This window comes from Poecilia latipinna, unplaced genomic scaffold (genome assembly GCF_001443285.1).
Source record: "Poecilia latipinna isolate Pla-1442-1.1 unplaced genomic scaffold, P_latipinna-1.0 Scaffold1605, whole genome shotgun sequence".
Taxonomy (NCBI): domain Eukaryota; kingdom Metazoa; phylum Chordata; class Actinopteri; order Cyprinodontiformes; family Poeciliidae; genus Poecilia; species Poecilia latipinna.
Window position 1 is genome coordinate 78357 of NW_015114221.1, and position 12503 is coordinate 90859.

The 12503-nt window shown below is 39.6% G+C and overlaps 2 protein-coding genes across 3 annotated transcripts in view; one reads left to right on the top strand and one right to left on the bottom strand.

The window, feature by feature from the left end:
* Positions 1-10278, bottom strand: part of vwa8 (von Willebrand factor A domain containing 8) — an 82436-nt gene extending 72158 nt beyond the window's left edge. The window contains exons 1-4 of one of the 2 annotated variants that reach the window (XM_015059153.1): positions 10191-10278; positions 6461-6538; positions 6236-6366; positions 5326-5436 (exon numbers count right to left, since the gene is read on the bottom strand). In XM_015059153.1, coding sequence (XP_014914639.1) covers positions 5326-5436; positions 6236-6319 — 195 coding nt within the window. In that variant the 5' untranslated portion in view covers positions 6320-6366; positions 6461-6538; positions 10191-10278. Of the gene's footprint in view, positions 1-5325; positions 5437-6235; positions 6367-6460; positions 6539-7599; positions 7934-10190 lie in introns of those variants that run through there. The other variant, XM_015059152.1, reaches the window with a different exon arrangement.
* The window catches only part of LOC106963955 (diacylglycerol kinase eta-like), a gene marked incomplete at its 3' end in the record, with an annotated part of 65507 nt that continues 62217 nt past the window's right edge, over positions 9214-12503 (top strand). Inside the window, exons 1-2 of the mRNA XM_015059151.1 lie at positions 9214-9486; positions 10310-10477. Coding sequence (XP_014914637.1) covers positions 9439-9486; positions 10310-10477 — 216 coding nt within the window. The remainder of the gene's footprint in view (positions 9487-10309; positions 10478-12503) is intronic.

The window sequence follows — 12503 nt, forward strand, 5'->3', positions numbered from 1 at the left end:
AAATGCCTATTTTTAGCAACTTTAAATTAACTAAAGTTTCACTCTGTTACTTAAAACTATGCATCATAATAAAAAAACAACAACTTCATTTTAGTAATTTAATACTAAAACGCCTGACTCATTTTCTGTTAAAAAAAAAAAAAAAAAAGTCAAAAGCAACCATTATCATCATCATCATCATCATAGTTTTCTTTAAAATCCTGTAACACTTTACTATTTTTAACCTGGGGTGTAATACCAGCTGAGTATGCTCCAAACAAGTCCCAAAGACATTCAAAACAAAACTCTTTCAGGAAAACCTATTTTTGGCCACCAAATAAAACTTCTTTTTTTTTTTCATCTAGCTTGTCGAGCAGCACATGTGCGACTGACTGCGAGCGCACTCTTCAGCAGAATTCAAAGGGCCCGTCTTGACGTCAAGAGACAGGAAACTTTAGCCGTCTGGGTGGACCGCAGAGCGGGCGGCCGTGTAATTAGGTTAACATGTAAATGTGTGGCAGGTTGTGTGGGAAGCAGAGCTATAAAGCCGTGGAGGGGACCAGATGCTCTAAATTTAACTCTTGGTCCATTTTCGGCACCAACGCTGTAATCAGATAATTGTTAGAAATGCGAGTGACGCAGGATCGAGAGAGCACAGACGGGCCTTCTGTTCCGTCCCGAATGGATCCCAGAAGAACCAGAAACGGATCCTGGCTGGTTCTGATCTTGTCCGTTAAGAGTTTTAGCTGCTGACGGCTCTCTTGCACTTTTATCTTAAGGTCTGTAGGCGATAACTTCACTAAAATCCAAGCCCAAGGTAACTATAGAGGAGAACCATCTGAGAGGTCAAACCAGGCCAAGGCGACTCAGGGGTCAGCCCAGGATTTCACTTGGACTGAGTCTCTATATAATTTGAAGTTTTTCTCACGTTCAAAGGAAAGCAAAGCATTCATTCGGTCAGAGCTGGGAAGTAACTAGTTACATTTTCTCAATTGCATCTACTTGAGTAGACTTTTACTTCGCTGTACTTTTTTCTTTTACCCGAGTCATTTTATTGTGAAACATTTTTACTCTTACTTGAGTAAAATTTCTGGATTCTCTACCCACTGAATTTTAACCAAAAGTCCACCACACACAGACACACACCTGCAGTGTTTTGTTAAAGTTTCATCAGTTTTTTGTTTTTTTTTAAAGAAACTGGTTTGGGAAAAAATATATATATTTTGCTTGATTTTGTTATTTTTTTATTTAAATAATTGTGATTGATAATTGGATCAGTTGCTCTGTACTTGAATCATTTTTTTAACCAAATACTTTTTTTACTCTTACCGGAGTCATTTCTTGGACGGATACATTTTACTTTTACTTGAGTGAAAATGTGTCAAAGTATCTCTACTCTTACTTGAGTACATTTTTGCGGTACTCTACCCACCTCTGAATTTTATGCAAGCTCAACACTAGGAGCCACGCCCTTCTCTGCTATCTGACCGTTTTGATGTCCAACATTAATCTGACGCTACTGAAAAATCCCATAAATTCTCACGAAACACAGACGTTATTATTTATCGTAATCATTACTTTGACCATTTTTTTTGTCCAGCAAAATTTGTTATTGTGACAGGCCTAGTTTCTGCAGAAACAGAAACAGGGTATCCACATGTTTCAGAATGTCAAATTCAAAAAACACAGACTGAAAAACTATTATAGACATGGGTGGTTGTCGGGGGATCCTGCTGTGTTACAATCAAGCATTTTCAAATTCAGACATTTTAAAAGGTTAATTTTAGATGCAATAACTTAAGAAGAGGCGTGGGCAACCTGAGAGGAAAAAAAAAAGCTGGTGGACAGACTTTACGCTGATTTCTTGGGAGAGTCTACCTGCTGGAACAGGAGGTAAACGTTTCTCTGAAGGTACGTCGAGTTTCACAAACGTTCTGCTTGAAGCTCATAATTAGATGGAACTGACAGCACTTTAAATTCAGCTCCGGTGGAGGTGGCGAGTCTGATTCGCTCTACAACTGAGCTGGAGATAAGCTACCTTACATAAGAGCTTGGCAGCAGCACAGGGGTGACTTCAAATGTCAAAATTATAACAAGGATGGGATTATATCCATGTGACTACAGCTTGCATGGAAACTTGAGGGGTGGGATAACGGCGGGGGTAGAGACGGGCTGAGAGGAGCTAAGGAGAGGGGAGGGACAGCGGATGTGCGGGGATTGACACATTAAGCATGAATATAGGGCTGCAAACCAGCACAGGGCCCAGAGGAATACTTGGATGTTCTAGTTAGCACCTCCTACGATACCAAACTAGCCTCAGAAAGAGAAGCTTTCCAATCCACACCCACACATTATCATCCCTAAAACAGTAATCAGATCCAACACTGCAGAAAGTTGCACCCACAGGCGGAAATTACAACATAAAACTCCTAAAAAAAACTAAAAAAAAGAAATACATCCCAACTCACTATGGCCACACTGGATGGTGGTTCTGAGGAAGGCAACGTCTAAAACTTTTTGTCACCTTTACATAACGCTTTCATAGAAACGGCAGGCCACCAACAAAACATGGTGGCTGATCAATGTGCTGAGGTGTTAAAAAGTCTTAAATTTGACTTCCTGAAACTTGTGGATGCCTCATTATGGTTTCTGTGGCAACTGAGAACGTCACAATAACAAATTTTGCTGGACAACAAATGGTCAAAGTAATTATTGCGATAAATAATAATGTTGTTGTTCAATGAAGTTGAGTTTTACAAATCCATCCGTTTGTCAAAAACCGTTAATCTGTGAACATCAACTTTCAAATATCGCCCGACATTCTCAATTGGATTTAGATTTGGACTTTGACTGGGCCATTCATTGTTATTTCAAGTCATTTATTGAATTTATTTCATGTTTAAGTCATACTTAACTACTTGTAATTTCACACTTGTGTTATACATTTTATATTGCTATTGTTATATTTATATTTGCTGATGTTTAACACTTTGGATAAAAGTAGCTCAACAACTAAGAAATTTCCCCTGGGGGACATATAAAGTGTTTTCTGTCAATATTCATCATGTCAATAGGTACATTTTAATCTGTGTGGACAAAAATCCCATGCCGAACCTTGGAGAACTACTTGACTCCAAGGTTCGGAGCTACATTTTTTGTAGAGATGTTTATTGTGAAACATCTCTATTCTTACTTGAGTAAAACTGCCGAACCTTGTTATTGTTATATTTATATTTGATGACGTTTAACACTCTGGATAAAAGTAGCTCAACAGAACTACTTGGACATCTTGTCCAAGTAGTTCTCCAAGGTTCAAAACTGGGATCCCTTTGATTTAATATCTACATTCTCCCTTTAGCTATATTTACAATAGATCATAATTACGCAGATGGGGGACTACAAACCCGACCAGGATCTGAACAGATGCTGAGAACCAATCAATGCTTGGATGTTCCAGGACTTTCTCCAGCTGATCAGAAACAAAACTACTCAGTTTTGTTTCTGTTCAGAAAACCTCAAGTCAACAATCCTCAAGATTGTTGATTTGAGGAACAATCAAGAGTCAAAGTACCGCTTCAGTTATTACAGTTAGAAACTAGAGATCAGCTTCAGGTCTGGACTCAGAACTGAACTTTCAGAGACACATAAACACAGTTACAAATTCGGGCTTCTATCACCTGAAGAACGTTTCAAATGGTCGATGGAAAAGATGGTTTGAACTTTCTCTGTCTCTCTCTGCTCCTGGGTCATAGTTCAGGTATTATCTGAGTTTCAGAGATGATAATCAGCTACTCACAGTTGTAAACAAAAAAAAATCACCTTATTGCCATGGTTTTATATATATATATATATAGCAACTGTCCAAAAGGAAGAAAAAATAAAAAGTAAGAGCAAAAATCCTTCCACGTGCACAGCATTCAAATCCAGAAGAAGAAACGCCTCAACTAAAAGAATGATGAACAAATGAACAAATTAACATGGTTATTCAAACATGGTGCCACTATGAGCAACAGGATTGTCACGTCTAAGCTGTTACAAATCTACTAGGACGTTTGTATAACCTTCCAGTGTGTAATGACAATGTATTGATGTATTTTACCTTCATTTTCACATTTCAAACCAAAAGGAGATGAAGAGAGAACACAGGGTTCTAGTCAGAAGAGCCAATATTTATTATAAGAAGCAGCTCGTTTCCACGGTTACTAAACTCACAAAGTTAACCCAGTATGGGGGTGTATATTTATATGTAAGTTGATATAAAAAAAAAAAAAAGTGTGCAGTGTGATAATTTTATGCATACTGGTCGTTTACAAGGCAATCATTGTTGGTCATCTCTAAATTCTCCAATAGTCCTGGAAGCTTCATGTCGTTGGCATTAGCACTTAGTCAAAAGGCTTAACGCCGACTGTGTTTCTATAGAGCATAAAACTGTGCAAATTGGAGTTATGAAAATAAATTGCATCTGGCACCAATTTAGAAAAAAGACTCACATTTTTTGATAAAAAGTTGTTGAAAAAGGATGAGGTGGTTTTTCGGCTGAATCACAGTTTCGAAAATCTGCAATGGAGACACTTTTTTTGCATCACGCTGCTCATGTGATCAACAACTGGATGTTACTACTGGCAGAAAAAGACAAAGAAGATGACAGGAAGTGGTAGGAAAATGACGGTGTGGCATAATTTTTAACGACTTATCGCGTGAACAAACTTATTCATGTGTGATTTCAAATGCGTTCCTTTTTAACTGGAATTGCCGGAGTGTGTTTTTTCAACATTGGCGGAATATCGACAGAGTTCTGCGAACATTTGTAATGAAAACGCAGCTTTTGAAATTTAACTCAGAAAGGGGAAAAAAAACAGGTTTGAATACGATTTTTTAAATTATTGCATCTTTAATTTGACAATTGATTTCAATTGTCAAATTACTTGTTACTTGTTTCTATATGAAAAACTACACTGTAAGGAGGAACTTCCACAACTGCAGACACTTTTGTAATAACATCCAGTCTGACCCGTGATTTTATCCAAGTAGTTGATTTAGGCCCATGGCTTTGCATCATGTTATATGGAAATCAAGGCATTTCTTTATCAATTTCACTGATGGACTAATGTTCACTGCGTTTGCAGATGACACTCGTATCGTTAGTGAAAGTCATTTTACTGCATTCTAAAGCTACTGAGTGTTCAAGCAAACAGCATACAGAGTTGATTTGATCATCAGTTGTAGTTTACCTTTGTATCCTAGCATTCTGACTCAAATCAAACTAACACCAGTTGAAAGTGATGAAATACCAGAAGAAAATCAAACTTGATTGAAATCTACGAATCCAACAGAAATCAGAAGAACCTGGTCGATGTAGAAGGCTGTTCCTGATCGGATCTCTCTCCTCTGCTTCAGGTCCGTTTCCGTGGTGTCCCTGGACAGCGCCACATACTCCACTTCACGCCTCGTCAGCTCCTAGTTCACAATGACAAGAAAAAAAATTCACTCATGAACTCATTAAATTGAACATCTGAATAACAAAAATGGCACCAATAACAATTAATATAGTTTTTCTTGGAACGTCCCTCAGTCAGAACTCTACAAAAATCGTTACATTTTTCAGGTCGTCTGAGAAGGATAATAGACGAATCAGTTGACCAAAGTTATGGGCATTTATCGTGAAAAAAATTCTTGCCATGACATGAATTTTGATTCCTCATTGTCACAATAAATTTCAGCTAATGGTAAAAAAAGTAAAATAAAAAAATCAGACTAAAATGTTACATTTTTATTTTCTCTCGTTTTTTTTTTTTCCAAGAGAGCATCAATAAATATCCGTAATGTGCAAATCATTGATATAAATCATATTTATTTATGCTGTGTCCTGAAGAAGTTTCCAGCAGGAATGGTTTTTAAAAGCAGCATTTATGTTTGTGGTGGTATGAATGCTGAACCATGCAGGTACCTAAAAAAGAAGTAATAAATTGTTTTTTAATCATCATTTTCATCGCTATCACAATAGCACGATAAAATATCATGATAAAATTCTAAGACCATATTGCACACCCCTCGTTATGAAGCATCTACAGCTCTCTTCAGTTCCCACTGCAGCATTTCAATCAGATTGGGGTTTTGACTTCGACTAGGCCACAGAACACTGTGATTATTTTCTTTTTCAGCCATCATAAATTCTTAAATACAACTTCTACTAATTATTCGCTGCATCTCGTATGCATAAAAGGCAAAAAGAAATGTTTGTTTTTAAGTTACTCACTAGGTACTGCATGGCTATGGATCGTCTTAGTGGTCCTGGGGGTCCGATGAGAAACACGTCTTGACCCAAAAGGTCCTTCTGCATGATCCATCGGAGATGTTGAGCCACCGTTTGGGGCACAGAGTCTGAAACTGGTGAATGGAGACCAGAGAGCTAAAAAATCTAGACAACAACACAACGCCTGTGTATCAGTGAACAGCTGGACAAACACTGAACGTCACATACGGTATTTGAGGGGAACCAGTTCTGGATTCTGAGGGGTTTTGAGTTTGTAGGAGATCTCTCCGATCGTCACAGTGTCACCTGCAAAGAGAAGAGGATGAGGAGTCTTCCTGAAAAGCACTTCTTTTTTTATGTCGCATTGAAAATTATTTTTACACTTCTCAATACTCAAAAGGAAAAAATAGCCATTGGCACTGCAGCAAGCAAGCCCTTCTTATAATTGCTGAGCAGCTTTTTATTATTTCCACTGGAATTGTAATGAGTTATTTAAATGTATTTAAGTCTAAATATGAAAATAGAGGCTCTCAATGCCATCACCCTAATCTTTAAAACATTTTACAAAATCTACATTCTACACATTGGTGTAGAAAAGTGTTTGTTCCATTTCTGATTTCCTGAAAAAACATGAACAGACATTTCACACCTCAGCATATGAGAGTCAATATGTTAATTTTTCTCGCAGTTAAAAACATATTGTAATAAAATGTTTACTTTCAACTGGAATCTAGCGGGCATTTTTCTGGCCAATTGAAATGCCTGATGTGCTGATTCAGACTTATAAAGCAAAATGGGACAGTGGCTGATTTTCAGAACTTAGTGGCGGTAGATAGATCGGTAGATAAGATCGATTTCTCATGTAAGTATCAGCTGACCGGAAATCACAGAATTATTTAAATCGGACCGATTTACTGGTGTGCCGCTAGTACCAGTAGTTTTATACATACAAACAGCAAACCATCATCCCAAATGTTTACCGAGACTGCAGAACAAGTAATATCGTGACATAAGTACGAAATGAATCAGTAATTTCACACAAGTACTAGCCTGGCATTTATTTTCTACTGGAACTGAAAGAACTGACAACAGAAGAGAGTCAATGACCTTTCACCTAGAAACTAGTTCAAGTGCTGACCCTACTTTCTCCTTCAAGCTATTCTCGCTTTTATCACCACAGAGGTCAGAAATCTACGAAGACAAACTCCAATCAGGTCTTTACTTGTGTAGAAGTAAAACAGAGAAGCAAGCTGTTGCTGTCCCAAACAATGGTCCATGAATTTAGAATAAACACCAACAGAACCCCTGATTTTTCCCCTGCTGGGCATTCTGAAAGCGTCACCCCTGCAGTCCAGCCTGAAGATTACCTGAGGCTGTGCTCACAAGTTTGACCTCATGGAATCTCCACATCCAGCCGTCCCGACCCAGGACCGAACCCAGAATATTCCGCACCCTTCTAGCGGCCACAGCCGCCGTGGTGCCGCCTCGTAGCAGCTGGTAATGCATTCTGCCGCTGCTTGTGTTGTTCCTTCGGGATAAAAAGCCCCAAGTTTGGGTCACTCCTTGGGCTGGAACGGCCTTATTCCCATTTCATAACATCTGTCAGCTCATAGTGCCGGAGCCGGAGGAAAATAACTGAGGGACAGAGGAGTCCGAGGCTTAAAGAATTCCGTTGCGTCCAGCTCTCTAAAGAATAGTTCCGCTGGGCCCCCAACTTGGTTAAGGTCAACAATTTCATTTTCACAACGCATTTTTGATGAGACTTTTGAGCTGTTATTACACAGTCAAAGCACACAGTAATATTGAGTAACTACCATGTAACGCGAGCTGAAATCGTCTTGGAAAAAGGGGCTGTGGCACATTTTTATTACACAAAAGCCAGTATAAAATCCAAATGCCCATAGTCTATTATTCTGCTATAGAAAGCGATAATTTTTTATTAAATTAAATTACATTTTTTATTAAAGCAAAATAAAAAGCATATGTTCTTACTTTAACTGTATTAGCTATTTTTTTAACCTATCTATAAACTATTAAAATGTTAAATAATTTATCTTGAGTTCTGTTTCATTTGTTTTTACTTAATTTTAATGTCTTTTGCATGATTTTTATCTAGTTTTTACTAATATCGTAAAGTTAACTAGGATAATATAATTTGACTAATTAGGCAGTTAATTAATTAAATTAATTTTAGGATATTCAATTTTATGTTTAGTCTCTGTTTATTTGTTTCACACTACATTTTTGTGTATTTTAGGATTTTATTATGTTTTTAGCTTTCTAAACTTGGGGTTTCTTCATTACAAATATGATATTGGTTTACGTATTTGTACTTTATTTTTTGTATTGTAGTTTCACAATTCTAAATTGAAACAGAATTTGCTTTGATGTGCCAACTTTCTCCAATTCTGACCCAGATTCTAGCAAAACAAGTCAAAAGAAAAACCACAAAATACCTAAAGGTCAGAAGTTTGATGATAAATTTAGATTATAAATGTATCATTTTGGCATCAGATCGGTACCAAAATATGCAGTATCGCAAAGTCAATACATTCAAATAAAACCTGCAGCATAAATGAGACATTTAATGTTTTGGAAATTCATTAGAAAACAAAATGCTTTTATTGAGTATATCTATATCTTATCTTTATATCTTTAATTGATATGAAACACCCTTCTTCCAACCTAGTTTTGGACAGAAGTACGCTCATGAGGGTAAAAAAAAAAAATTCAACTGAAAGATTTTGACAATATCCACAGCCACTGCTGAGCATCAATGCTGGTCATAAAAGACCCCAAGCCAATCTAATCTGTTAATAGTCTCAGCCAATATTTCCATCACTTTTAATGCTGTTTGACTTTTGTCACGCGCAGCGCTAAAAACGCGCGCAAGAAAGAAAGAAAGAAGAAAAGAGAGAAAGAAAGAAAAGGGAAGAAAGAATCAAAAGAAGAAAAGAGAAGAAGGAAGGAAAGCGAGCAGCAGGGGGAGAAGAGAGGCCGCGGTCCTAGCTGAGAGGGAGGGAGAGAGAGAAGAGAGCGGTGGGAGGACACGGTCAGGGCTCCACGTCCTGCTTCTCCTCCTCGGTGCGCACACGGGGGTGGCGAAGAGCCAGAGCGGCGAAGCAGGTTGCTGAATTCCTCCACCTCTACCCCTGTTTTGTTTCTTCTCTCTTCCCCGGAGCGGACGCAGAACGAAGCCTGGGACTATGGAGGATGTGTACCCCTACAGCCGCAGCCCAGTCTGGGAGGAACTGGTTAGTAAAAAGTCCAACACCGGCCGGGGGACTTGTTTTTAGCCCGCGCACACCTCACTTCGGTGGCTCTTCTTCGGTGTTTCTCCAAAGAAAAGTGAACAGTTGGACTTGTTTTCACGAACACTGAGCTTTAACTGTTAGGTTTTAGTGTGGAAGTGTTACTTCAGCCTGAGAGCTGTCGTGTTCAGAGCGTATCTGTCGCTCAGATTTTTATGGGGGTGTCTTAACGACTAAATAGGATCTAATCGCCAGAGGTCTTTTGCTTGTTCAAGAAATACCATCTAGCAAAGGCTAAATGTCAAATTTAATCTATTGTGCGTTGTCTGCTCCATTACGAGTAACACCACAATTATTTTTACTCACGTCTGTTTCAGTTTAGTTGTCTTTATTTGTTGCTTCATAGTCAAAGAGTTTCGCAGCATTCTTTGGAGTTATTGATAAATAAATGTAGTGTGACTCCCGTTAGTGGCGCTGGCTTTGTGGGTGTTGGAGTGAATCAGCCACTAGGGTCTGCCCTGCCACAGACCAGCCCGCCGGCTGACGGAGTGGACGAGGCGGTCTCCACCAGCCTCAGTCGGCGGGGACTGGCTGGCCATAGCAGCCATCTGCCTACTCGGGTTGAGGGGAAATTGTGGTCTCTCCACCCCCGAGCGTGTCCCCCTATGCGTCCGCCAGCCCACTCAGGCTCCAGAAAGCATCATTACCTCAGAGACGTGGAGAGATGACAGCGAGGAGAGACGCTTCCTCCCGCCTTAAGGAGAGGAAGGGAGCCGCCGACCGACCGAAGTCTAACCCCGACTGGTTTTCCCCCTTTCCCCGACAGGAGCCGGAGAAAGGGGCCGTGTCGTCCGCGGCGGGGGTGCATGCCCATGTGGTGGGCGCTGTCGCCGGCAGCGGGGCTGCGGACGAGTCCTCCGACAGCGAGGCAGAGCAGGAAGGCCCCCAGAAGCTGATCCGGAAAGTGTCCACCTCTGGACAGATCAGGAGCAAGGTAAGAAGCATCTGTCTAGATATTTGAACGTCCACTCTGATTGTACATCACACCTCCTCCAGGTGTTCCCTCAGCAGGCGGGCTGATCAAACTGCTGCCTCAAACATTCAACAGATCAATGCGCGTTCATGACTTTTAGCATATGGGTTTTTGCTGGTGTTAAGGGAGCATGAAGCATAATGTCTGGACATTACTGTGCCAGAGATCTTCTCTGTTCTGCAGACAGACATTAAGAGGCTAGCTTTTTGAGAAACTTGGTAAAAACCTGTTGCTGATCTCACTGAGGATCGTTCAGTACATTTTCTAGAGGACCTGAAAGCAAGCTTGCTTTTGTCACAATGTTCAGGTTTACCCTGTATTTATATGTCAACACTGTTGCCCTGCAGCAAGGTCCTCGGTTTGGATGTTCCCCCCATGCATGCGTGGGCTGTATCCTGGTGCTTCGACTTCCCTTCGCTGTCCTAGAAACATGCATAGTAGCTGGTCTTTTCTTTCTAAATGATCTGAGTGTGTGCATGGCTGATTCTGTCGTTGTCCTTTGACGGACTGGCAACCTCCAACAATGTTCTTTGGACAGGCCGGAGGAAAGCACATGATGCAAAGTAGCACTGATAGAAACCCAAAGAACCTATCAGACATAGCACACTATGCTGCAGTCACAAGACATGGACACCATGGTGTCAGCTACGAACTCTGTAAGGTATTCTACCATCAAATGTAAGGTAATCTGTCTGACTGTTGACTTTTTGTCCAAACTCAAACTGGGTCATCAACAGAACAATGATCCTAAAGACTCAAGAAAATCTGTATGAGACAAACTTATTGGATTTATTGTTGCTAAAGGCTGTTTTATGGGCTGCATGCCGCTGATTTTATCACCCTGTAAGTACAGTTGAGTTTTTAAAACACACCCCAATTATGGAAGTTGCCTTTCTCACCAACCAATGATAACTTTCATAAAACATTGGATAAAATTGAAAATCTCATTCCCTTAGTGAACTGCCAGGTCAAAAGACTTGTTGCAGATCTGCTTTTGTCCTGCAGGACTTAATAAGCGGATGTTGCTCTAATTCTGTGACACCTAAGCTCACTTGGCACAGTTCTCCTCTACGCTATAAATGAGCACCGTCCTCCCACAGCAAAGGACCCACTTAATTATTGACTGCTCCACTCAAACCCGTCTACATTATTCAGGATGAAGGTGTTTATTTTTAGTAACTTTGGGCAAAGTAGTCTCTGGCCTTTCCTAATCAAACATTCATGTTTTCTTTGAAACAAAAGCCCAAACTTTTAAAGCAGCAACAGTTGACGGGACATCTCATACGCCTCCTTTTGGCTTTGTGACACCATGTGGCCAATATGAATCTGTCACATTTACAGGAGTGAGTAAAAGTTACTCTGAGATGAGTCATCAAGCTGGACAAACCTTGAATTTTTAAAAATTCTTCCATGTATTTTGTTGAGATTTCACTACCAACATAAAAGTAATGCATACTTGTGAAGAGAAAGAAAAATGAAAGTGTTCTATAAGTTTTTTAGATAAAATATAAGAAGTATAGCGTGTGTTTGCAGCATGTGTCTGTATTTTAGTATATAGTATATTGCTCATATGGAAACTGACATTTTTTGCACATTAACAAACAGCTCAGTCTCAGTCAAATTGACAACATAATGTCAATTTTCAGGCTTTCAATTTGAATGAATGCCAGAACTGTATCGTTCCAACATGCGCTGCAATTTATATCTATGGTTGCTGTTCCTATGGAAGGTGAACCTCCTATAGAAGGGGTGTGAGGACTTATTTATGCAAGGATGGACTGGAACCACACTGCTCTATCCGCACATCCACAAAAAAGTCTTAAAAAGTCTCACATTCATGTTTTAAATTCAAGGCCTTAAAATGTTCTCGTATTCATTGAAAAAAATTAAGTAAGTTGTCATAATTTCAGGTCTTGAATTTAGTTGTGGCAGGAATTATCTCATATGTAGTTTTTTTTTCCTCACAGGATTTTTCTGCCAGGCAAAA